Below are 24773 nucleotides of genomic sequence, written 5' to 3'. Positions count from 1 at the left end.
GCTTTCTCTGCTATATATATTTTGTACGTGATATTTTCTGGACCATGGAATTGTTCGTGACAACGGTGGTGAGGTATTTTCAATCTGTACCTATACACCGCTGTGCATGGATTCGATTTTTATTTAGTTTTCGTAAAATACAACAAATATCCACGTCATTGAATAGAAATGAACACTAAAGTCACAGCTATATTTTTCATTATATTTATTGTGGTCAGTGTGTACAAGAACCACCCCAGGCAACAAATGCAATTACGTACAGCATTCACCACTAAATGACGGTGGCGTCACAGTAGCATTCTATGTTGACTTGGTGCTCTTTACTACCACACGCATTAAAGGCTTATTGACAGATGGTCAAAGGACAAACCCATGTGCTATGGTTGGGTTTTCAGGCCAAAGTGGGCCAATTTGTACACCAACTGAGACCTCCACAACCCCACTTGCTGCCTAAACACCGCCTGGGTCTTTGTTTACTCAGCGCATTACTCCTCCACCGCCTGTTGTTATTGGAGGGCAGCCACCACTATCAACCCAGTGGCATCCTTCACAATCATCTTCTACAGATGCCGGTCCTTAAACTGCCAGTGCCAGCCGGTGGTAAATCCACTAGCCCAGCAACAAGTCCACTTGGACTTCACAAACATGACACCACTCTCTCTCTCTGCCTTGTATTATGTTTGTCCATTCCCCGCAGCAGCTGCTGGATTATGCAAGCAAATGGGAAAGTGTGATCGTTAACCTCAGATCAGGATGTAAACACATGACCTTAAAACTGCGAGTGCTCTGCCAGAACACCAACCAGCTGGTATATTAATTTGGTTATTACAATTAATTTAATTGGGTGGAGCAGTGGTGCATTGGTTCACGCATTGTGCTGTGGACCTGACAACCTGCGTTTAGTTTCTAGACATAGTTAACATCAGTGGTGAGTGACGTCTGAATCAGTCCAACCCCCCCCCCCAAACCCTTTCATGACCTCAGGGTCACAACATTTAAATGAGCATTTCTGCATATCCATGACTCTTGGTAATATTCATTTAATGAAACACGTCTGCAAACTGTCCCAAGTACTACTATTTTGCTGTTACTCTTGCTTTGAGGAAGCCATGCACCCTGAGAAAATGAGCCTTCTAAACCAGCTGCGGTGTTGTCCAATGCCACTTGGTCTGCGCAGGTATCGACATGGCCGTGCGCTCAGCAGGTGCTTCCTGACGGGGTGCGGCACGGTGCTGGCGCGCTCATGGCTCTCATCAGAGCCGCTTGCACCAAGCACCTCCACGTCTTCGTCAGGGCCATGGACGTACAGCTGGAAGCAAAGAAGAGAAGCAAAGGGTCACCCTGATGGATTTAACTTCATTTACTCTTTGCAAAATGCACGTGTTCCTAATTTCACAATTCATACTGTTAAGAAAAGCAAGGGGTTTGGGCAGCACACGTTGCTAGAAGGGATGATGACCGGTGGTCAAGATTAGTGATGAGGTGGCAGCCAAGGAATGGAATGCATCCAAGTCGACATCCACCAGGGAAGTGGAGCGATGAAATCCGCGTGTGTGCCGGTGCTGGGTGGATTGTTGCATCACGGAACTATCAGCGATATTGATGACTTGGGGAGCCTTTATCCAGTAGTGGATTGATTTTTGCTGAAGATGATTAATATTTACAATGTTATGGGTGGCATCTGCATGAACGCGCATACATCATGTCTAGCACTGGCAATTCTAATAATCGAACCAAGGTATATAAAAAGGAATATGAATAACGAGCATATACATTAATAGCCTATTCTTTGGGTCTTTCGGTAAAGCCACGTAGATAGAAAAATAATCAAAATAATAACAATATCACTAAGTTTCGATCGCAACACAAGCAATGGTCTTCAAGTGTACCTGTTCCTGAGGCTTCTGGTAAGTGCAGTTATGCTCTGCATCTTGCATTTCTTGCTGCTTGAAAAGCTTGGATTGCTGCTTGACTTCAGAAGTAATATCATGACGAGGTTCGGTGCAACCATCCCAGTGGCTTTTAGCAATTTTCGTGCTGCATTTACAACTGTCAATCACATAATCTTCCAGGCTGTCTGTTGCCGTGCTTCTAGTTAAGGGTTTAAATAAGTTGTCCAAGCTGGCCTCAGCTTGTGAAAACTCCTCATCGGTTTGCTGGAGGACTGCATCTATATCTGCTACCGTATCAATGATCCATTTGTGGAAGTGAGCGACAGCCCGGTCAAAGCTGTCCAATGTGTCCTATGGAGAAAAAAAATATTTTTAACGTGTTGATAAATTACATGTCATTTGCAATCAGGCTTGAGTGTCATTACCTGATCTGAACATGTTATAATATTAACAATAACCCTTACAGTATCAACATTCCTTGAGCATCCAGTCATGTCAATGTATGTACATAAAAATCTTCATGTTATAATTTTATTTTGTAATTCGACGTTATATTGTTAATGGTGCTGTCAGCATCATGTCATTGGACAATTATGCAATTATTACACTATGTAACACAATTTTTGTTCCTGGGTACTAAGTGTTATTTTTTTATTGCTTATGCCCAAAAAGTATAGAAAATGGCTATTATTCCCCAAAAACGTTGCTTTATTGACCAGGACTTTATGTGAACGAAAGACACAAATGCACACGTTTTCTCATTTAAAATAGGTACATTTCAAAATATCACTGTCCTGGTCACAAAAGCAAAGTTTGTCGGGAATAATAGACATATTCTGTACTTTTGAGGCATAAGCAATTCGGAAATAACACTACCCAGGAACAAAAAATGAATAACAAAGTGACTTAACATGTTGAAATGCGTGGCAGCCAAATGTTCGAAACGCATGTTAATTCTAAATGTGGAGGGGAAACCCGGAGGACCCGGATAAATCCATGCGACCACGGGGAGAGACGTGCAAACTTCAAATAGACAGGCGTCAGGGGTCCGGATCGAATCCCACGCACGCCTCGATACCAGGCGAGGCAGTTAGCATCTCGCCACCGCAGCGCCCCAGCTTGGAAGAGGTGGGAGTGCCCACACTCAACCTCACCACACGCAACCTGCAGATTGCCCGTGGTGGACTTTTACTGCTGGGTGGACAGAGGCGGGGGAGATTTAAGAAGCTTGCTCATTGTTTCAACTGCCGCGCAAACTGGCGACCTCTGGATTGCAAATCCAGTGGGCTAACCATCACACATCGCCATTAACAAAAACAACGATGTTTTTTTATAAATATAAAACGCCGTTAACGACGGAGCGATTTACATCACCGCGAGCTGGCATTTAGGTCTGTCAGTAGAGGACAGTGAAACAAATTGAGTAACTTTCGGGCTACTTTCGAATTTGAACAAATTAGGACTCCTGTCGGCACGAAAAATTGCCTTCCCTTGCCCATCACGTCTGGGGGGGATATTTAAAGTCCACTGTGAAGCCGACTGCCGCGCGTATTATTACATTATCGTCGTCGACGTCGCTGGATTCGAACCGAAAACCGCTACCAACAGACGGGCCCACGCTCGCTCTGCCAGAGTCGGTCGGTGGCCACTCACCTCCGCGGTTGTCTCAGTCCTCCTGGGAGAGAACTTGAGCTCAAACGCCGCCGTAGTCTTCACGTTGCGTTCTCCCATTGTGATTTTAGCGAGAGACTTAACCCTTGTTAAGAAGTCACGAGACGCACCTTTTTGCGTGCAATTATTTTCAAATCACCCGTGCGTTCGTGGTCACGTCACAAGGATAACTATAAGAGGGCGACGTGGCTTCCCCTCCTGTCACACATTTACACGCATTATATAACCACAGTGCTTATGTAAATGACCACACTGCACTGAACGGTGGTTTTAGTTGAGCCCTAACCACAGTTAACCACAGTTCGTGGCCGTAATCCCAATGACCTGCTTGTCCTTACGTCGGGTCCTCACCCGAGCGATCAATAAGTTACCCAAACAACTCTCTCTCTCGAAAGAGCGCAACTTAATTGAATGCAACCGCTTTGTCCATCCGCGCGAGCAGATGCGCAACAAGGAAATTACAATTGAGGAATGTCGCCACAAATCGCTGCGCCGATGGCTTTAAAGTCAACTCCGTTTCTAGCAACCACCGAGTAAAAATTCCAACGTTTGGCAAAACTCTGGCGTGTGGTTGGAACCGTTGGACCAACGTTGATCCCAATTAAGTTGCACGTTCCATGGGCAGTTGCGCAACTGCCCACAACTGGTTATAGGCATCAACATAAGGAGCGATTCAGTTGCATGCAACGGAAATACAGCAGCAGAACACTTAATTATAGCCCAGTCGCAGGTGGCTCTTCACGCAGCGCTATCGCAGGGTGACTCACACCTGCCCTTACTTTAAAACATAGCCAAACTCACGCGTAATGATTACACCGACCTTTCAGTTCATGTAGAACAACCTCGATATGCAGAATATACATCCGTCTGTTAATCAACCATTGTAGACTGCTTGCGAATGTGTTATCCGGAGCTTTGAGATGCTGATATACACTTATATATATTTTTTCGCCCAATGAAGGTAAATCTTATTTATTAACATTTTTTTACCCATTTGTAGACCAGTGTTGCGTAGGGATGGCTCCCACTGGGGGCTCGCCTTAGTTCAGACTGTCGCAGAGCAAAGCAATGGTTGACATGATATGCTGTAGAGGCATTTAAACGCCAACAAATACGAATCGTCATACTGTACTGTTCAATCGTTAAACTGTCTTAGTCCTCTCGGCTCTTCTGGGCAAACTCTGCTTCCTGGATTTTGATTGGTCACAATGCCTTTATCTCTGCGATTAAAAATGCAGTATATATTTGGTGCACCAGCACAAACAATAATAATAACACAAACTCAACACGGGCGTCAATAGCACTATGTCCTTCAAAGCAAAATATATAATATGCGACGTTTCGGGCAATTGGCCTTCTTCATAGCACGGCTTGCACCACGTGCTCAGGAACTCCCTTTGGCACCGTCCAGCGCTGTGATAGCGCCAAACCGAAATCCAGAGAGCAAAAATGGCAAGGCTCCAAGTCGTACCACAAAGTACGACAAAGGGGCGGGGGGCCGCTCCCCACTCGCGCTCTCCCCCAACGCCCCCCCCCCACTCGGCCCTCTCGCGCATCACCACCCACGGGCCGGACTCCCAGAGCCCACTCCCTGCCCCTCCCTATGCGCTGGCTGGCACGTGGGCTGCGGCCAATCAAAACGCGCACTAGTCGATGGAGTGCGCGAGAGTGGGGGGCGGTTGTGAGTTTGGGGTGTGGCCGGGGGGGTCGCTTTGTGAGACTTTGCCATACGGTGCGTCCTCGCTTAACGCGTGTTCACACAACGTGCGTTCGCAATGACGCGGTTCTTCCATTAGGGAGCACTTTTCGCACAACACGAAACGCGTACCGTTACAACAAAGAATGCTTACCCCGTTATAATGTGGTTTCTAAACGATCGACGACAAACTACTTTTATGAGTTGCGTGGTTGAGCGCTACAGTATGCGTAATGATATAACGCGGCAGCGTTGCCTCTGTTATTTGTCCCACCATGTTACTGTGTGTGTACATCGTATCTCGCCAAACGTTATCGTTACATCGTTGATGGTGAAATTGTTTTTCGCTAAATGCATGTTTCACTTAACACGGCACTTTTCAGGAACACATCTACCATGTTAAACGAGGGCTTCCGGTACTTTGCGGTAATTAGTAGGACCAACAGGGCAACTCTAGTGGAAAACTAATTTCTTTGGAACTGCTTTTTGTATTCAGTTTGTTGTCCTTCCCGCACATCTCTGATTAGCACGGTTGGCTACGTACGGTGCAAAAGAAGTTCAACATACATAGTGAAAGCTGAGTGGCAGAGGACGATCGACGAATAGATGGGCCGATAGAGCAGAGCAGACCCGAAAATACGGGGAAATTACATGGTTGGACACTTCAGCAACAGATGAGTCTATGTTTATCGCCAACACGTGACCGCTATCGGATGGTAGTGGATATATCGTCCTCGGTGAAGGGGCTAGATGGGAAATGCGAGACGGCTGTAGGCAGCAACATGACAAACATTGCGTATAGCAGCATCCTTATTGCAGCCCTCACGCACAAAGCCCACGTATTCTCACTTCACATGAATGTCCACGCGGAGAGGTAGAGGTAAATGAGTTACCGCTTTGCGTGACTCGCCCCCACCATGTGAACGCGGATTTTTCACCACTGGTCCAAGGCTGTACATGGGAGATGAGCACCGCCTCAATTACTACGCGAGCTGGAAACAGTGACTGTACACGTGCATAAAACGGCATCGTTTATCTGGCTTCAACTTCCATTCTAACATGCGCTGCAAGCAGACTTCTGGGAAATCAAGTGACCCGTATCTTTCGTGGTGAACAGGGTTGCTCGGGAAATCCTAATTCTCATTGCCACTCGTAAGAGCTGTTTAACTAAACGTCTATCAGAGTGATGGACATTTTGTCCGTTGTTGGTATATCGGATCATCTTCCGAGGATTGATAAAATATGGTACAGCCCTGTGGAAAATCGACATCGGTTCCCCTTGTGATAGAGCATCATAATAGGAATGTGGAGTTTCCACTACTGGCTCATGCATGGATTTTGAATAAAGAACCATTCTTGAGCCACTTTACTGCATACTACATAGCTGTACATGCACACGCTTATGAAGATCGTTCATCTGATAATTCACCCAGGTGGTGAATCCCAAACAAAGACATGGCACTCTTCATTTAACGCAGGTACTTTGAATTGCTAATCTTTCAGGAGCTGCCGTTTCTGCCACTCGTGGGTTCCGTGGCAGTGAGAATGTCGCAGTCAAAACAACGTCGCTTTTAAGAGGCACAGATGGCTCATGGCCTACTAAGGATGCCAGCCCGCACCCGAGCTAAAACTCGTATATGCACAAGGGAAAACCCATGCTTGGGTCATCCGTCCCCTGCTTATGTGAGTGCCAGAGCTGAAGTGTTCCAATAGCAGCTTACCCCCTTGCAGACGTGTGGCTATGATGATACAGCAATGCCTCTGCTGTGCAGCACAGACGGAAATGGGTGGCTCTCTCGGGGCTCAATCCCTGTTGGAGGCAACTAGCTGACTACGCTCAATTGCTTTGACCTGAATTTCTTGATTCGAATCCAGGTTTCAGCCATCTCCGATTAGACCATATTTTCACGTGTAATGAGTTGATGTTTCAGCACGCTCGCCAGTGACTGCACAAAATATAGGATGGACATTTGTTTTTAATTCAGCAGTGACACAGTGGCTGGTAAACTGAACCATGAAAGTGGCCACCTGAATTCGATTCCCAGCCACGGCTAATATCAGTGGTGAAACTAGTCCCCCCCACCCACTTCACTAACCTGCACTGACCAGGTTGGTCAAGTATGGTGCAACGACTTATATGACCAACATGACCCTTGATCCAGGCCTGTAAACTATTACTCCAGCTTTGAGAATTACATTAAACAAACACAGGTTACAGATAATGTGTCGGCTGAGAGAAGACTGTTGAAGTGACCACGGTACAATACAATTCACGCTACATTTTCTATACTGCATCTGTATAGCAGCTGTGAGACACACGACGCTGTACAGAACATACTGTACAGACATATAGTGGGACATGCATCACTGAGAAAAATGAGGCACATTCACGCTGTATATAACTTTTTTTATTTACCAGGTAAGGCCCACTGAACTATTTCGCTCTTTTTCACAAGCGACCTGGCCACAAACGATAGCTCAATTGAGTGGCTTGTCACGTGGAAGTGTATTGTAGCCAAATACTCTAAACACATGTTTATAAATGTGGAGGGGAAGCATTCTTTTTCGAAGCTAAATCAGATTTTTTTTTGTTAAAAAAAAAACTGTCTCCGATCAACCATGGACAACAACGTTCGTCTTACCTTGCACCACTCTCAATCGAGGGAAAACACCATTTGAAGATGTTATTACTAATTCTGCAATTAAAAGATCTCGAAAAGTTAATCTCCGGTGTTAATTTCTCTAAACTTAACACGTTCCTTCGGAGTGGGCAGGTAGGAACTTGGTTGGGCAGCGCATTCATGCGATCCGTGTCACGCGGTACAAGCTGCGTGGGGCGGCGCGTCACGTGGTGCTGAGCCGCCTGAAGCGCTCTATGAAATACAAATCGAGGGCGTGGCTATGCACGGCAGACAGACAAATAATCCCTGGTGGGCAGTGTGGAACTGTTGTTCCTACCTGTATTATGTGAACTCTTATCGACGACAACTTTGATTGCAGTGCTGTTCATTGCTGACCCTATGACATGTTGGTCTTCCGGATCTGTGCTCAGCAACCATAACGAATGAAAACAAGCCACGCATATTCCTTCGAGTAAAATTGTCCACTGGCAAAATATCACCTCGTGGAGATGCCGGGGATTGAACCCGGGACCTCACATGCTAAGCGTGCGCTCTACCACTGAGCTACATCCCCATGGTGGTTCTATCTGGGCGCAGTTCCACCTCGGTACGGGGTGAAACTTCGTCATCAGCTTCCTCTCCCTCGTCACCCCACTCACTCTCCTGTTGGCCCTGGGCCCTGAACCCGTCGAGTCTGCACAGAGTCCAAGCAAAATTTATTTTTTTGAAACAAAAATAAATAACAAGAATACATGTGGATGGATCCTATAATGTTTTCCAAATATATTAATTCTTGGAAATATTGATTGGTCCACACCAGAGACAGCTTTCTTTTGAGCCTCGTCTCAAAACGGTGTTAGACCAGAGGACGCCAAAAGGCGTACAGCACAAAGACAAGCATTGATTGTGGACCAATCAGTTTCAAAGACAATGCATATATTATCAGTATTTGCATTCTGACCACAAGTATTGTGGTTAATACAGACATGATTCCTTGTAAAATGTTTAAGTTTGGTGTTTTAACATCTTTACACCTGTTTTGTTGCCAGAAAAAAGGGGAAAACCTATTCTCAGCACACATGGATTTTCAGATATTGAGGAATCAACTTTGGTAAAACAAAAGTACGTGAAACTAAACAGGACATCCATTTAATATCCTAGTGTCAGGCAAAAAAGCACAATACATTTCTGTAGTATGCCCTAACATGTCAATCAACTCCAATATTTGAGAGGCATCAGTGTCACTTGTCTTTGCTTCACTCTGCTATATATCAAAGTCAAAAGTTCGTGTATCCTAGCTCAATAGAGCAGTGGGTTAATGGTCATCTCCATTTATGTCAGTGGTGGACATTTCCTTTTATGGCTCCCATCTCTTTATAGGACATCCACTGTAGAATTTTCACAAAGTGGCGCTCGTAATATTCAGTAACAATGCTTATGAAGGTAAAATAACAAGCCAAGCACTCTAACCACTGTGCTACCCTTTGGGAAGCTGTTATTGGCCCGAAAAACACTGCAGCAGAATGCTGTGTCGGCAGTAATTAAACCCACACATTCTTGGTCAAAAGCCAGGATAGCAGCTCATAATCTTGACAGTCGCCTTCCATTCTCACCATGGGCAATGTGGCTTAATAAAGCTTGTCACCAATACGCCATCAAACACAATGTACAATGCAGGCATGCATCATTAAGAGTTGTATTACGCTGTCATTCATAAATAAGAAAATACACTGAATTGACTTACGTGTGTGTAATGGAGTGAGCCAGCAATTTTCCTATTTGGTAATGGAGCTGAAACATTCTTTCCACCAAGCAAATATGTCTAGCATCCACTATTATTGATTTGAAGCTATGTGACTTTACCGAAAGAACCAAAGAGTATCCACTATTATTTAATGGTGCGTTCAAGGTGAATGCTGTAATTCGTATTTTTTGTTGACACCCACTGGGCATCATATGCTTGAACAATGTGTCCAGTAATTTTTTTACACAAAATAACACTTGGAGTTGATAGGGCCCCATAGGCCCGATACATAATTAATGTTCTCTAAACAGTTTACTTTGGGTATACATTGTATATCACCAGTGTATCAACACTGAACACCAGGACTGAAACGAATGTGTAGGTGTATTATTTATGGTCTGGCTTGGCAGATGAATCGGATGCTTGACTCACCAGTGGAAGGTTACAAGTTAAAATGCTGGCCAGGGGAAATCTCAGCCAAACATCCCTCCAGGGTTTTTAAAGATGATTACCACTTTATGGGAAATCACAAGTGATTGACCTTTGGAAAGACTGGTGCTGCACAGCGAATGAGAAATTTCTGCCAGTGATTGATGTTTACATTCAGAGGAGATGAACTCCATCCAATGCCCATTTGAACAGGGAGACATTTCAACTTTAATAAATACGTTTCCTCAGTTAAGTACTGGTTGCACCATCTTTGGCAATACAAATACACTCACAGTAACACACAGGCGGGCTATTAAAAAACGACACCCATTAACATTAATCGGGATGACTATCAAGCAATAAACTCACATCAGTTTTTAATCCTGTGGTAACAATATTCAGCAATGGCTATCAGTGGAAAAGAACATCAAAGCACTTAACTATGAAGCTATATAATTCGTTTCTCTGAAATGCATGAGTATGAATGCATCCAATTATACATTCAAATAATTTCTGTCAACAAATCTACATATTGATAATACGGTATGGTCGTCATCAAAGCTTTATGTATGTGTAATGACTCTCGGACACTATCCTACAGTACTTAGCTATGACTAGCATACAGTACGGAGCTAGAATAACAACAGATACTTGGGCTAGGATAACTACAGATGCTTTGGCTAGGACAGCACCCAAGCAACTACCGCATGGAGACAGCGACGACACGGAGACAGCGACGGCCCGAAGACGACGGCGGCGTTGAACCAGTCCATCCCAATCCTAGGGCAGCCCCGAGCTCTCTCAGACTCTGCCTTTTATTCCCCCCTGGTGTGGCCTCGCCCCGCCCCCGGCCACGCCCCGCCCCCGGCCACGCCCCGCCCCCGGCCACGCCCCGCCCCCGGCCACGCCCTCATGGTTCCCTCCTGTAATTATCCCTCGTGACCACCTGGCCACGCACTGTCCCTATCCCTTCATTATCTCCACCCACGCACCGTCTCTCTCTTTCCGCACTGTCCCTACTTATGTAATAAAAACAATGCGAGAACATTTAGTATGCCATGAGAGAATATATTTTTTATATAGGTGACTCACATGACGTCGGAGTGGGTCAGTGACTCACGTAAAGGAGCGTGGAGGGCCTGGATGATTTGTGGGAAGCAAAGTGTTATAAATGAGCCAGAGGCGTACCTCGGTCTGAATTATGCTGAGCTGTGTCGAGTTGTGTCCCCATGAATCGTTAGTATGTGTGGCCTCATCCTCTCCGATTCAGTTTTTCCCACCTCTCGCTGCACACTCCTACCACCCCTGGCTCTCTAGCCACTATGGCCGAGTGAGTGACCAAGGGAGAACACAGCTTCATTATCACAGTGAGCCTACGCATCATACGGAGCACATAAAACAACATGTACATCACACCCAGAACCAATACTATTTTGGCTTCGCGGCATTTCTCCATAGCTGCACCAGCCATTTGAAACTCTCTCCCACTGTTACGGCTCTCATCTGGGTCACGTTGACATACAAGGGACTTTGAGCTCTGGTTCCACGCCTCTGATTTCTCGATGAAACATTGCGTCTGATTTGAGAAATATGCGTGTACGTGTTATAAATTGTTTATTGTTATTACACTATGTAACACAATTTTTGTTCCTGGGTAGTAAGTGTTATTTCCTAATTGCTTATGCTAAAAGGTATAGAAAATGGCTAGTATTCCCCACAATCTTTGCTATTGTGACCAGGACAGTGATATTTAGAAATTTACCTACTTTCAATGAGAAAACAGGTGAATTTGTGTCTTTTCGTTCACATAAAGTCAGAAAAAAACAAAATATGCATCAAAATTCACATGTATTTAAACTAAAGTAATACAAAAGTTACTACAAAAGATTTGGAAGTGAGTGTTTTTCGAAATTTATGATTATACTTTAAATCACTTTCATGAATCAGCCCCCAAATGTAGTCTCCCATCGTGTTCTCGCTATACTGTCCTTGGTAGCAGCGTTCAAAGTCCAGTATATCCTGGTGGAAGCGCTCGCATTGCTTCTCCGAGTACGCTCCCATGTTCTCCTTGAATGTATCAATATTTTATCAAGGATATGGACTTTGAGGGACATCCTACAGCCCATTTTGCGTAGTTCTTCACCAGTCTCAACCAGCTCTACATAGTTTTCGACCTTGTGATTGCCCAGGAAGCCACGAACCACTGCAACAAAGCTGTCCCAAGCTGCTTTCTCCTTAATAGTGAGCTTCTTGGGGAATGCATTGCACTCCAGGATCTTTTTTATTTGTAGTCTGACAAAAACTCCGGCTTTGACCTTTGCCTCAGACAGCTTAGGAAAGCTGTCTTGAAGGTACTTGAAGGCTGCCGACTCCTTATCTACAGCTCTGACAAATTGTTTCATAAGGCCCAATTTGATGTGCAGTGTTGGCATCAGCACCTTCCGGGGGTCCACCAGTGGCTACCACTTGATGTTGTTCCTCCCCACAGAGAACTCGGTCCGCTGTGGCCAGTCCCGCCTGTGGCAGTGCACCTTAGTGTCCCCGCTGTCCAAAAGGCAAAGATAGCAGGGAAACTTGGTAAAACCGCCTTGGAGACCCATCAGGAATGCCACCATTTTTAAGTTTCCGATGACCTCCCAACCGTACTCATCATACTTCAAGGCATCCAGCAAGGTCTTGATGCTGTTGTAATCCTCTTTGAGGTGCACTGAATGAGCCAGGGAAAGAGACGGGTACTTGTTACCATTATCGAGCAGCACGGCTTTGAGGCTCCTGGATGAGCTGTCAATGAAGAGGCGCTACTTATTCTGGATACAGGCGATTCCGATTGCCTCGAACAGACTGGTCACATTGTTGCAGAAGCAAAGCCCATCTTGACGGGTGAAAAAGCTGCAAAAAGGTTGGTGACGCTTCCTCTGATCTGCGACTTGTACACTTTCATCCAACAAGTTCGACTGTTTGAACCTAGACGTCAAAAGCTCGGAATTGGACTTGGTGAGACCAAGATCTCTGATCAAGTCGTTGAGGTATTTTTGGTTGGGGTAGTATGAGTTTCTTTGCTCAGCTCCACCTCTGAAATTGTCATCTGGATCTACAACGTCTTCCTCGCTCTCTGACTTGCTGCTCTCTTCTAAAGACAGCTGCTCTCTCTCCGGAGGAGTGGGTACGGGGAGCTCATGGTAGTGTGGCACCGGGGCGATGGATGAAGGAAGGTCCGAATACGTGATAGCAGGTGCATTCTTGCCAGTCCGACGTTTGGAAGGGTCCACCATGCAGAAGTGGCAGTTGCTTGAGTGGTCAGTGGGTTCCCTCCAAATTCTTGGGCTAGCGAACCTTATGGCTCTCTTTCACCCTCTCTACCATCCTACAAAAATATATTTTTCAATAACATTGAACATTGTAAAACATTAAAAAAATTAAAACTTAAAAAAAATATATTTTAACAAATTTCTTCCATAAAATTCCAAGCAACAATTGTCCATCTTACCTTCCTGAGTTTTTTTGCATTGATCGCAGGTAAAATGAGGTGCCCAGGGTTTGTCTTGATCCCCGAAAGACATGCCGAAATATGCCTTGTTGGCCTCACACATCGTAGCAGATGCTTCCACAGAATACTTTCTTGCTCTTGTCTTGATAAATTGGCCGCAGACATCGCAAAATGCGTCTGCCGGATGCTTGCAGCCTCATGATGCCATCTCAGAAAAATGCAGATATGTATCCACTTAGGAAGCTGGAACTAAACTCCTGTATTTATACTACTATTTATATTACTGGAAAGTTCTAGAATGTTCTAGAAGTTACTCCAAGTTTACTCAACACTGAATCAATCTGGAATGTTCTGGAAAATAGGTAAATTTCAAAATATCAATGTCCTGGTCACAAAAGCAAAGATTTTGGGGAATAATAGCCATTTTCGGTACTTTTGGGGCATAAGCAATTAGGAAATAACACTTACTACCCAGGAACCAAAAATAAATTTGTTACACAGTTATCAGCAGCAGCATTGCTCAACCCATTACTGGATGAAGGCCTCCCCAAGCTGTCGACACCTTTTACGATCCTGCAATGTAACAATCCACCCAGCACCTGCGCATGAACTGATTTCATCGCTCCATCTGCTCGTTGGACGTGCTCTTGGCAGCTGCCACTCCATTATTATTCTTGACCATCGGTCATCGCCCCCTCTCGCGATGGTGTACTGCTCAAACCCCCTTTACTTTTCTTAATGGTTTCAATAATGTAATTAACCTGCGTATGTTCTCTCATCCACATTTTTTACCTTCACTGGGCAGGAATCTGGTGAAGTGGAGGTGGTGAAGTGAAATGTAGGAAAAAAGGGACATTTCAAATGGTCAGCTGAGCTATATAGGAAATGCCCGTGATCTGTCCCAGCAGTGATGTCACTTCATTCTACGGCAGGATGTTAGGTTCTGTTGATGTAAGGAGTTCTGGATTGTGTTGAGCTCTGCATAATGGAATACATAACTTGTTAAAATGTAAGCGGTCCCAAATACTGTAGTAATGTAAGTATTTTAAATTAAAGAACAACGTTAATGTTTCCAGCCTTTTTGTGGACACACGATTCACTCAGCAATCAATAAATGCAAAAATATAATGCATTACGAAGATGGTGTGCATTTTTATTCAACGTTCACACCGTGGGATGTCGTTGAGGATTTGTTTGAAACAGTATAGTGGCTAGTGTAATAACTAGCACAGATTAACACTTGAAATGAGCACAGAGCTTTATTTATGAGGGAAATATAAGGAATACAAATACTATAAGTTTAGTTTACGAAGAATATACATGCAAATAATATTCCATATTGGGGCGCCGCGGTGGCGAGATGTTAACTACCTCCCCTGGTATACAGGAGGCTGTGGGTTTTCATCCCCACCCCGACGCCTGTATATGTGAAGTTTGTATGCGCTCCCTGTGGTCGTGTGGATTTTTCTTCGGGTCCTCCAGTTTTCCTCTCCACATTTATAAACATGCTTTTAGAGTATTTGGCTCCTATACATTTCCACATGATAAGCCAATTTGTTGAGCCATAATTTGTGGCCAGGTCGCTTCTGAAAGAGAGCCATATTGCTCAGTGGGAATTACCTGGTAATATAAAAAAAATGCTTTAAAGTTTAGTAAGTTGCCTGCGCAGCGTGGAGTAGTAGAGCTCCGTCTAGCGGAGCCCCTTCTGCTAGCAGTTGTGTGACCAATAAATATCATTATACGAAAACATATGGTTTCAGTTATGTAACCTTTTTGCAATATTGTATTATATGTGTAGGTTAATAAACGTTCTCACTAATACCCGCCATCTGCCACTAAGTGACGGTGACGTCACCACGGCGCATGTGTCAGGCTAGGTGCACTTTGAGGTTATCACGTGAAGTGTCTAAGGCTCACTGACAGGTTTCAGGACAGACCCAGGGGTGCCATGGGTTGGCTGACTGAGATGACTGGTAGAGGCACCACCTGTACCCCCTACTGTGCCAACTTGCTGTATTTTAGCCGCCCGGCACTCTGCTCGGTGTTGTGAGCGTCGCTCCTCTGCCCTACGTTGTTGCTGGAGGACGATTGCCTCCAACTGCCCAGTAGTGTCCTTCACGAGACTTCTCCATAGAGGCCGATCTTGACACCGCTGGTACTAGTCGTCGGCAAGTCCAATCAGCTCCACATCCTCCCGTACCCTATCAGTCCATCTCGTCTAGCCCGTGTCGTGCCCGATTAGCCCCCTCTATGCAGCCAAACAGAAGCTGTTTGGGCATGTGGTGGCTGGGCATGCGGGCTACATGACTCAGCCAACACAGCCTTGCCTGGAGCTCATTGATGGGAATGTGTCCATATCTTTGACAGATTTGTGAACTCCTCACACAATCCAGCCTGGTTAAACCCAGGATGCATCGGAGGCATGCCAGCCTGAATATTTCTAACCGGCGCAGATGTTCCAATAGAGGGGTTCATGTTTGACAAAAGCAATAGCTTCAAGCACACTAAAACTCTCTGCTTGGTTTAAATATGTGGATGACACATAGGTGGTCTGGTCACACGACAAAGATACACTTAACGAATTTCTAAATCATCTCAACTAGCAAAACCCATCCATCCAGTTCATCGTGGAAGTGGAATTTGACAGAACTCTCCCATTTCTGGATATTCTGCTCGAGCGTGGCCGAAATTGTAAAATAACACACGGCGTTTACCGAAAGAAAACGCACACTAATGCCTATCTGAATGCATAGTCACACAATTACCTCGCACAGAAATCCTCTCTCATCAAGATGCTCATACATCCGACTCAGAAAATGTCAGATGATAATAGTCTGAGAAGTGAAATTAAACACGTTAAAGCAGTGCTGCAATTGAATTGTTACAATGATGCACAAATCAACAGGGCACTGAATGCGAAAACCAAATCAAATAACACTAGAGTTGAAACTGACCAAGTAATTACAACGCTTAAAATACCGTAAATTGTGGGAGTAACTGATACACTAGCCAGATTTTTAGAAAAACAAAACATCCGAGTCAGATTTGGAATGGTACATAAAATACAAAAACTAATATCTGGTACTAAATATGTATTACCGAAGCTGTCAACAGAAGGTGTGTACCGGATTAATTGCACTTATGGAAAATGCTATGTTGGGCAGACAGGACAAATGATCAGCACGACACTAAAAGAACACCAAAGGAATATTAAAAACTCCCAAATACAACTGTCAGCAGTGGCATAACACACGTGCTAATAAGGACACTCAATTGATTTTGATAAAGTTTTGTGCAAAACTAGTTCCTACTGACCAATACTAATTAGAGAGTATATCAAAAGTGAGAGAAATACATTTTAAATTAACCGTCCGGATAGCTACAGGCTTAGTGCTTCTTGGAAGCAAATCATCAAATGATACTTTGTATTAAATGCATGCCTATACAGGTCACCATACATCAATGGGGATTACCTCTACACAGAAAATAACAGGTACTGCTATTTTAGTGCACACAAGCGTCAGGAGGTACGAGACAATGTGCATGCATAATATGAATGCATAATCAGTTTAACAGCCCTGGCCTTATAATTGTATCATAGGCCTTGACCAGGTCAATAAAGCAGAGATCTAGGTCTTGTTGGATTCACTACACCTCTGCTTTAGCAAACTCAGACATACAAGTCCACATGTAATGAACAAATTGAGATATCTTGACTTAAAGCTTTCGTGACTGCAGGAATTCCTATTCATAGGTTCAAACCTATCTATGTGACTTTACGGAAAGACCCAAAGAAAATAGAAATGGAGATACTTAACGCAGGGCGTATGACTGCAGAAGTAACAGCTTTATCCTATTTTTCGTCACGCTGTCACCACGCATGTTGTTGATAAAAGAAAAATACATTTTATGACATTTCTTTGACAGCAAGATGCTGAATTACCCCTTGACACCTGCCTAGTCTGCCTGGAGGGGCATGCAACTCATCAGTAGAGGTCTGATATGTGGCAGTTCAAGGCAACTGAAATGTATCATTCTGTCAACAATTTCATTGGTGATGACAGTGTGATGGAGGTGTATCATTAACCGACAGGGAATTCCAAGTTGAAGGTGTTGATTTGAGATATAATCTTAATCATTGGGGAAATCACCATCTCCATCATGTCATAGGTAGCACAGTGAGACTTGGCACTGAAAAGGCACAGGGCGTACATTAAAGAATAACTGGATGGACGCATTGGGGAGGGAATTGCATCAAAGTGGAGAGAACATGTTTACATCTTGGCACACACCATTGTACAATGATTTTTTTTCCAAGAAGTACATCAACAATTAGTTTCATTCACTTTAAAACATTTATTTCGTTTTAAAAAAGAAATGAACATTCAGGACTAGTTTTGCTTGAGATGTTAAGCCATTTTCCTGGCAAAAATGTAAGAGGATACCAGAGAACCCAGAGAAAACATACATCTATGAGGGTATAAACATAAAACAAATATGTACAGATAAGTTAGATACAGTACTCTTTTCTGTTGGCTACGTACAGTGCGAAAAGAGTTCAACATACATATGTACCACTCTTACGAATACACTAAATAATTTTTTTATCATGATGATTACTGGATAGTCGAATGGTTGGCGCATGTGCTACTAAGCCAGTTTGCATATGGTTGACATTTTATTCCCTGAAGCTGCTCAGTAATTTGTATCAGATTGCCAATTCGTCTTATTATCTACACGGTGCACCACATTAAATGATTCACAAGACATTTCCATTGTTTTATTTATATCAATGTTTCACAATGATATAATCTCGTAATACGTGGTATGGGAAACCCATCATGTTGTGAATTTGCAAAAACAGCGCAAATAAGTGCTTTAAAAAAGCAAGTGTAAAAATCTAACTTTTTCACGTGGTTAACTCCATGACACCCTTCCTCGGCATGGCAATTGCAGTAATCTTGTACGAGCCAAAGACCACGAATAAATAAATCACTCAGTAAACACATATCAACACTGCATTTACTAATGATATGTAATTCACTTTTGAAAACTGTACACTTATCTGTATTTATATCAATGTAAACTTTGATAAGGATCAGGAGAAGGCAGTAAGCATTGTATGAAAAAACCACGAGCTTTCATCGGGGCAGACTAAGAAAAGTTGTTATTGGTTTTGACATGTTCATCGAGGCAATATTTGAAACCACATTTTAATTTGTCAAAAACCTTTACGTGTCTAACCTGGCTGTTTTTTCATGTAAATGTTTTAGTAATATTTAAACATGATCAGGATATGCCTACAATTTATACTTGCTCACTGTGAGCATATTTGCAATTAAGGCATGGTGTGAGAGTTTAAAATGAAGTGATGTTGTTATTCTTGCCAGAGCTGTCACCACTGTTTTACAGGGTGAGAAAATCCACCTGCTAAGCGATAATTACAAAGTTTGCCAGACGTGCACAGGTTTAACGACCTGGCCACTCCTATATAACTCTGCATAACAGGTCTGCAGATTTAACCGGGATGCCGTTGTAACCCGTGACGCCGTCCCTCCCTGTACGCAGCATTAAGTGAGTGAATGTCGTTGCCACTGCTCAAAGGTGACACAGGTTGACACCTTCAAACCAGTGGGAATGCTGCTTCACTACTCAGTGTAAGAGTGGCTCAATATATTTGGTTTGTAGAAATAATTATTGAAAGTTTCTGTGGTCGATCACATTGAATAAAAGGACGGGTCTAACGCCCAATCAACATTGCACGTTGGTTTCAGGCTTACAAGCCAATATTAATGACTTAAAGCTGAAACTGATATAGGCACAAACATCCTAGAAAACCACAACCAATGCTTTGATTGAACAAACCCCTCTTTGTTAGAAAAGACAACCCAAAAGCAAGTGTACATCCTTGTGTTGGATATATTCACACTGAGCCATTTTCTCTCATGTGGAAGGTGACATTTACTTTCAAAGTTTTTTCTTCTTCCTATTTTCAAATCTGGCTCCTGACTTGATTGACAATAAATGGAACATTTTTGACGGTATATATATCGCATTAAGTGATCCCATAAAACACTGCACATCACAATTTCAATATTGAGTTGTAACTAAGACTTTTGCCTGAAAGTACAGTACATGAAAGGAGAGTCCAGTATCAGTGTCAAAATACGGTAACAGTTCGCAATTATAACGCTATGTCAATCCATTGCCAGATGACGACCTCCCCATGCCCTGTTGCTCATGCGGGTTGTTTGATCATACTTCACGGTGCTGGTCAGTGCGGGACCAATTTAGATATTCAGGTTGTCAGGTTTATAGTGTGGTATTCAGGTTGTCAGGTTTATAGTGTGGTGCGTGAACCACACGGCTCTGCGGTATCACGGGTTCAATATGATGTGCAAACTTTCTAAGTAGCAGTTCTTTTAGCACATTTTGGATGGCCTGACCAATGTACCTAACTATTTGTTAGTCTACAAAAGAATGGTTCACCCTTTCTTCAGCAATGATTTTTTTTTTACTCATTGGTTTGATGAAACAGCATTCGAGAAAGCTACGAAGAATAAAATTACATTTACACCAATCCCAGGTTGGATCAGTGACAAAGTGGTTCGCGAACGATATCATGAACCTAACTTTGATTTCTGAATACAGCTAAAATAATTGGAGAGAGATATTTGAACTGGTTCTGGTGTATCCCTTCAAACCACACTGAGCAGAGTGGTGTAGTGTGATCAAACAGAGGACCCAATTGTGAACTGTATAATGTGAGACGGTGTAGTGAGGCATTCTACCAGCAGTGGATTGGCAATGGACTGTATATTATTATATGTTGTGCGAGTGCACCAGGGGTTAGAGAGAAGTATTGTATCTGTCAATATTGTTTGTGCAGGCCCTGCCTTAGGCCCTGCCTTAGGCCCTGCCTTAGGCCCTGCCTTAGGCCCTGCCTTAGGCCCTGCCTTAGGCCCTGCCTTAGGCCCTGCCTTAGGCCCTGCCTTAGGCCCTGCCTTAGGCCCTGCCTTAGGCCCTGCCTTAGGCCCTGCCTTAGGCCCTGCCTTAGGCCCTGCCTTAGGCCCTGCCTTAGGCCCTGCCTTAGGCCCTGCCTTAGGCCCTGCCTTAGGCCCTGCCTTAGGCCCTGCCTTAGGCCCTGCCTTAGGCCCTGCCTTAGGCCCTCGAACTTTGACGTGGGTTGTGTTCAATATGAGGGAGTAAAAAGTCAGTGTTGCTGAAATGAGCAATGTCGTAGTGCTCGTCTCCATTGACAGTCCTTAGCTGATGGTGGAAATTCCATATTCACAAGATAAGAGCCAGTCTAAATTTAGGAGGACTATTGTTCATCTTCTTACAAAGTTGTACTCTGTTTATTCATATCAGAGAAATTGTATGCTGTCAACCTACAACCAAGATTTGTACTCGTAACCTAATTGAACGCTATTACCATATTCTCTTCTAATACTCTGGGACCCTGTAATCATATTTTTTTTGTCTGACCATTTGTGCGAATTAATCTCCAACAGTGGATGTGTAAGATTTCATAATGTACTGAAGATTTAATACTTTGAATCAAGAAACCTCCATGTTCTCTTGTAGTGCATTGAGGTTACATTATAAACTAATCTGTCAATGTGCATCAGGGTCAAAATATATTTCTTTCCCACCAACATAAATTGCCCCCAAAGTAAATGTTTCCAAATGTTTCTAGCATAACAGCTTTAAAATAAATTGTTGCCTTCCTACAAAATGCATGACTTTAATACCCAAATCCACAACTCACACCCTCCCCTAACATCATACCTAATATGTTTTCTTCGGTGCAAAAATTCTGAAAATGCAATTCGCTAAAATATCCCGAAAAGAAAACCACGTTTACTGTAAAACTGGACTTTTTAGAATCAGAGGAGGTATCTCTTGATAGGTAAAATATATGATTGGGTCTTCAAATCTCGCTTCTGTCATTAGAGGAGTAACATTTGTATCTGCACTACAATATTCACTTTATTTAGCATTGGAAATATAAGCGTATACATTACATTTAGGCTAATCCAAATGTAGAGCTGAATTAAGCATATTCCTCTCGTCAGGGCACATTATGAAGATTAACTTTTTTTTACATTCACAATCACATACGCTGCAAGTGAAAATGTACCTTTAAATATTGCATGTTATTCGCTCCAGAGCATGCCCTTGTACTGTAGCCACCAGATGTATAGGCATTGATTGTGTGCTTACGTGGCCGGTCATGTGATGAGCATTCATTCCACCCCAGAGGCTATCTGTCCAGTGGTATCTCTCTGAGCGAAAGCACATACGCACTGAGATGAGCATGGCTGTGGTGGTAAGGCGGCAGTGACACATAGGTGGCCATGCACCGGATGATGCTGGATAAGCACGTTAGATTTACACGGCTGCAGGTGGATATGTAGGGGGCAAAGGGTCGCTTTAACAATGAGCACTGCAGTGAATAGTCTGAGCAGAAGCTCCGACGCAGAGGTCAAGTGCACATGGATGAAGTGCTTGAGGCTACATTAGGAAGAATTATTCCTGCTCAACGGGGGAACCTTAGTCACAGTGGTTAGAGGTATTTAGACAATGACCAAATGTATCCCTCCTATATTGAAAGTGTAAAGTTTTTTTTTAATGCGTGGTGGTCTGTTCGTCTGTTTTTATGTATCTGTAGTTTATATTTATACAAAAATGCATAAATGTTGACAACTTTCATTTAATTGGAACCTGTCTTACCCTCGGAAGTTTGACAGGACAATTTGAATTGGGTGGATTACTTTTTTACAGAAGCGCATACTATATCCTCAGGAAGGTTACAGAATTAAAGTGTGAATGACATTCTGTAATATGACATAGAACAGTCAGTTTATCTAAAAAAAAAACTGCACAATATATGCACATGAACGCAATGAATAGCCCGATTTGTAGAAAACGTGATTCATCGTCACGTGAACTTTTTTTATTTTTTATAAAGGGCAGACTTGCTGATAGCACAAATGATGCTAGGTGTAGTACTTGCAGTCTGGTAACATACTTTAACTATATATATTTTTCAGGTACCACGAACATATAATAACCACTAAAAGAAGAATTTGGGAGTAGTGACATAACGGTTTCTTTACCACACCATCAATTCAGGCAAGCCAAGATAGAATCCCGGCCATGGGGAAGAACAGTGATATTCAAATAAGCCCTGGGCTCCCCTTCATGACCCATATTGATGAGCATGCTGAGGATGTGACATAAATGTACCACCTTTGAGAGTCAGGGATATTGTTCAATCAGTACTTAATGAAGAAGATATGTTAATTTGCTCACTTATTAAAAGTGAAATATTGTACTCTGCAGCGTGGTGGGCTTCGTTATAATGTAGGTTTGTTAACTCCTTAAATTATCTTGAAATTATATTTCTCAGATGTCAAATGTCACCGACCCTATTTCAGATGTTGTTTTGTAATCTTCAAACAGTAATTCTGGTTCCAATGAGACCACACATGTCAATGCTCAATCCTTTCAGTAGCAGTAAACGATTTCACACAGATACACTTGTTACAAATGTATATATTAAAAGTGTGTTTCAATTTGACCTTCTGAGCCCCCAGTATTTCTATTTACTCATAAGAGTCCTAAATGCACCATGTACGTGTGCACATGCATTGCATGCATTGTATGTAAAGTCTCCCCTTTTGGCACTGAATGAAAATAAAACAATGGTAAATTCGACAATCGTTGGCAGTCCATCTCTGTGCATTATTCAGGAGATTCGTCAGCTGGAAAACAGCCCTTATTAAGAGCCACAAAGTTTAGCTGAGAGGCAGAGATTATTCTGGGTCCACAGAAATCCAAACTTGAGGTGCGATCGTTCAGTGTAACACTGAGTTAGCACCGCCGCTTCTGCCAGACACATTGTTTTCTCAGATCTTTCAAAAGTTTAAAGCATGGAGAGTTCTGAAGCCAAAACGTTATAGAATACAGTAAATCTCCAGCCATCAAAACCTCAGCTACCGAACGACGATATTCTAGATAAATGATGTATCAATCCACTGTAAGGTGAGATTGATGATTGTTGCATTGCTAGACCATGAGATGGCGACAGCTTGAGGGGCTTCCTTCAGCAGCAGATAGGCCATGGCTGAATGTGACGACATGTCACATCATGTGGAATATTAATGAATGTCGCAAATATCCTACATTCACGAGGGCACACGCGCATAGCCACAAATGGTATGACACACTCACATTCCCCAGGGCACGCATCCAGACAGAGGTAATTATCAGCCAATAACATAAGAGGCTTTGTAACAGTTTCTCATTGAGGATCATGCTATGACCTAAACAAATATTCTAACTGAAATTAACGTGTTATTTACGTGCTAAAATATGCACTGTAAATATAGTGTCAGACACATATGAGCACAACTACAGGATAAACAGCATAACACATGTCCAAAACAGATACACAGACACACACACAAAGGCAGGGGGGACATCTCGTATAAGAAATACAGATAAAGGAATGCCACATATTTTTTTTATATCACTCACCTTTTTTTACTGATATAAGATTTGAGATTCATGGGGGTGTTGTAAACGTCTGCCAAAATTTACCACGTGGTCTCCATCCTTTTCGATGTGTTTATATCCATGTGGAACCAGGGGTCTGCATCGGCATCACATACCCTTTTGCAAAGAGCATCCCGTTTAGCAGTGTTACTTTCTAAATGTCGCTCGCATATGAAATTCTTCAAATCGTCAAACAGACGGAAATCTGATGGTGCTTTTTCTGCGCTGTGTGGTGGGTGGTGCGACACAGTCCAGCAGCCAAGCCGTGCAATAGCCTCTAATGTTCCCTTGCTCATGTATGGTCTAGCAATATAATTTAGAGGACTTCTGCCATATGACAAACGTTCATGATATTCATGGCATTGTCATGACTATAACAAAAAAAATCATATCAGTTTAATAAAAAAAAAATTGGGATAAAAAAGATTAAACATTGCTTTTGAGATGTCCCTTATATGTATTTTTACAGAGTACTGCACCCCACGGGTGCACAGTCCTGAACCGAAAGGTTAGTGGTGTCTCTTAACAATATGAAATGGAAGTGTCAAGCTGACATGTGTCTGCCTTAATATTATTCACATTTTATTTAAAAACATGGTTATTCTACAGGTAGGAGGAGTTACAGTTTAGTCAGAGAATCCATGGTGCACATAGCTACGTTCATGATATT

At 43.1% G+C, this 24773-nt stretch overlaps 1 protein-coding gene and 1 non-coding gene across 2 annotated transcripts; both read right to left on the bottom strand.

Annotated features, from left to right (window-relative positions):
- Positions 1 to 190: 190 nt before the first annotated feature.
- Positions 191 to 6218, bottom strand: LOC144723194 (uncharacterized). Its single transcript, XM_078601727.1, has 3 exons — positions 6153 to 6218; positions 1890 to 2243; positions 191 to 1309 (listed from the first exon to the last, which is right to left on the bottom strand). The coding sequence occupies exons 1-3, from the start codon at positions 6216 to 6218 to the stop codon at positions 1088 to 1090; spliced, it is 642 nt and encodes a 213-aa protein (XP_078457853.1). The 3' UTR covers positions 191 to 1087.
- A 2166-nt stretch (positions 6219 to 8384) lies between these two features.
- TRNAL-UAG (transfer RNA leucine (anticodon UAG)) lies at positions 8385 to 8454 on the bottom strand. Its single transcript has one exon. It is a non-coding gene; the product is annotated as a tRNA-Leu (tRNA).
- Positions 8455 to 24773: the final 16319 nt, after the last annotated feature.

Source organism: Lampetra planeri, chromosome 1, assembly GCF_965212315.1.
Source record: "Lampetra planeri chromosome 1, kcLamPlan1.2.h2, whole genome shotgun sequence".
NCBI lineage: Eukaryota > Metazoa > Chordata > Hyperoartia > Petromyzontiformes > Petromyzontidae > Lampetra > Lampetra planeri.
This window is presented reverse-complemented; position numbering and strand designations above follow the sequence as displayed.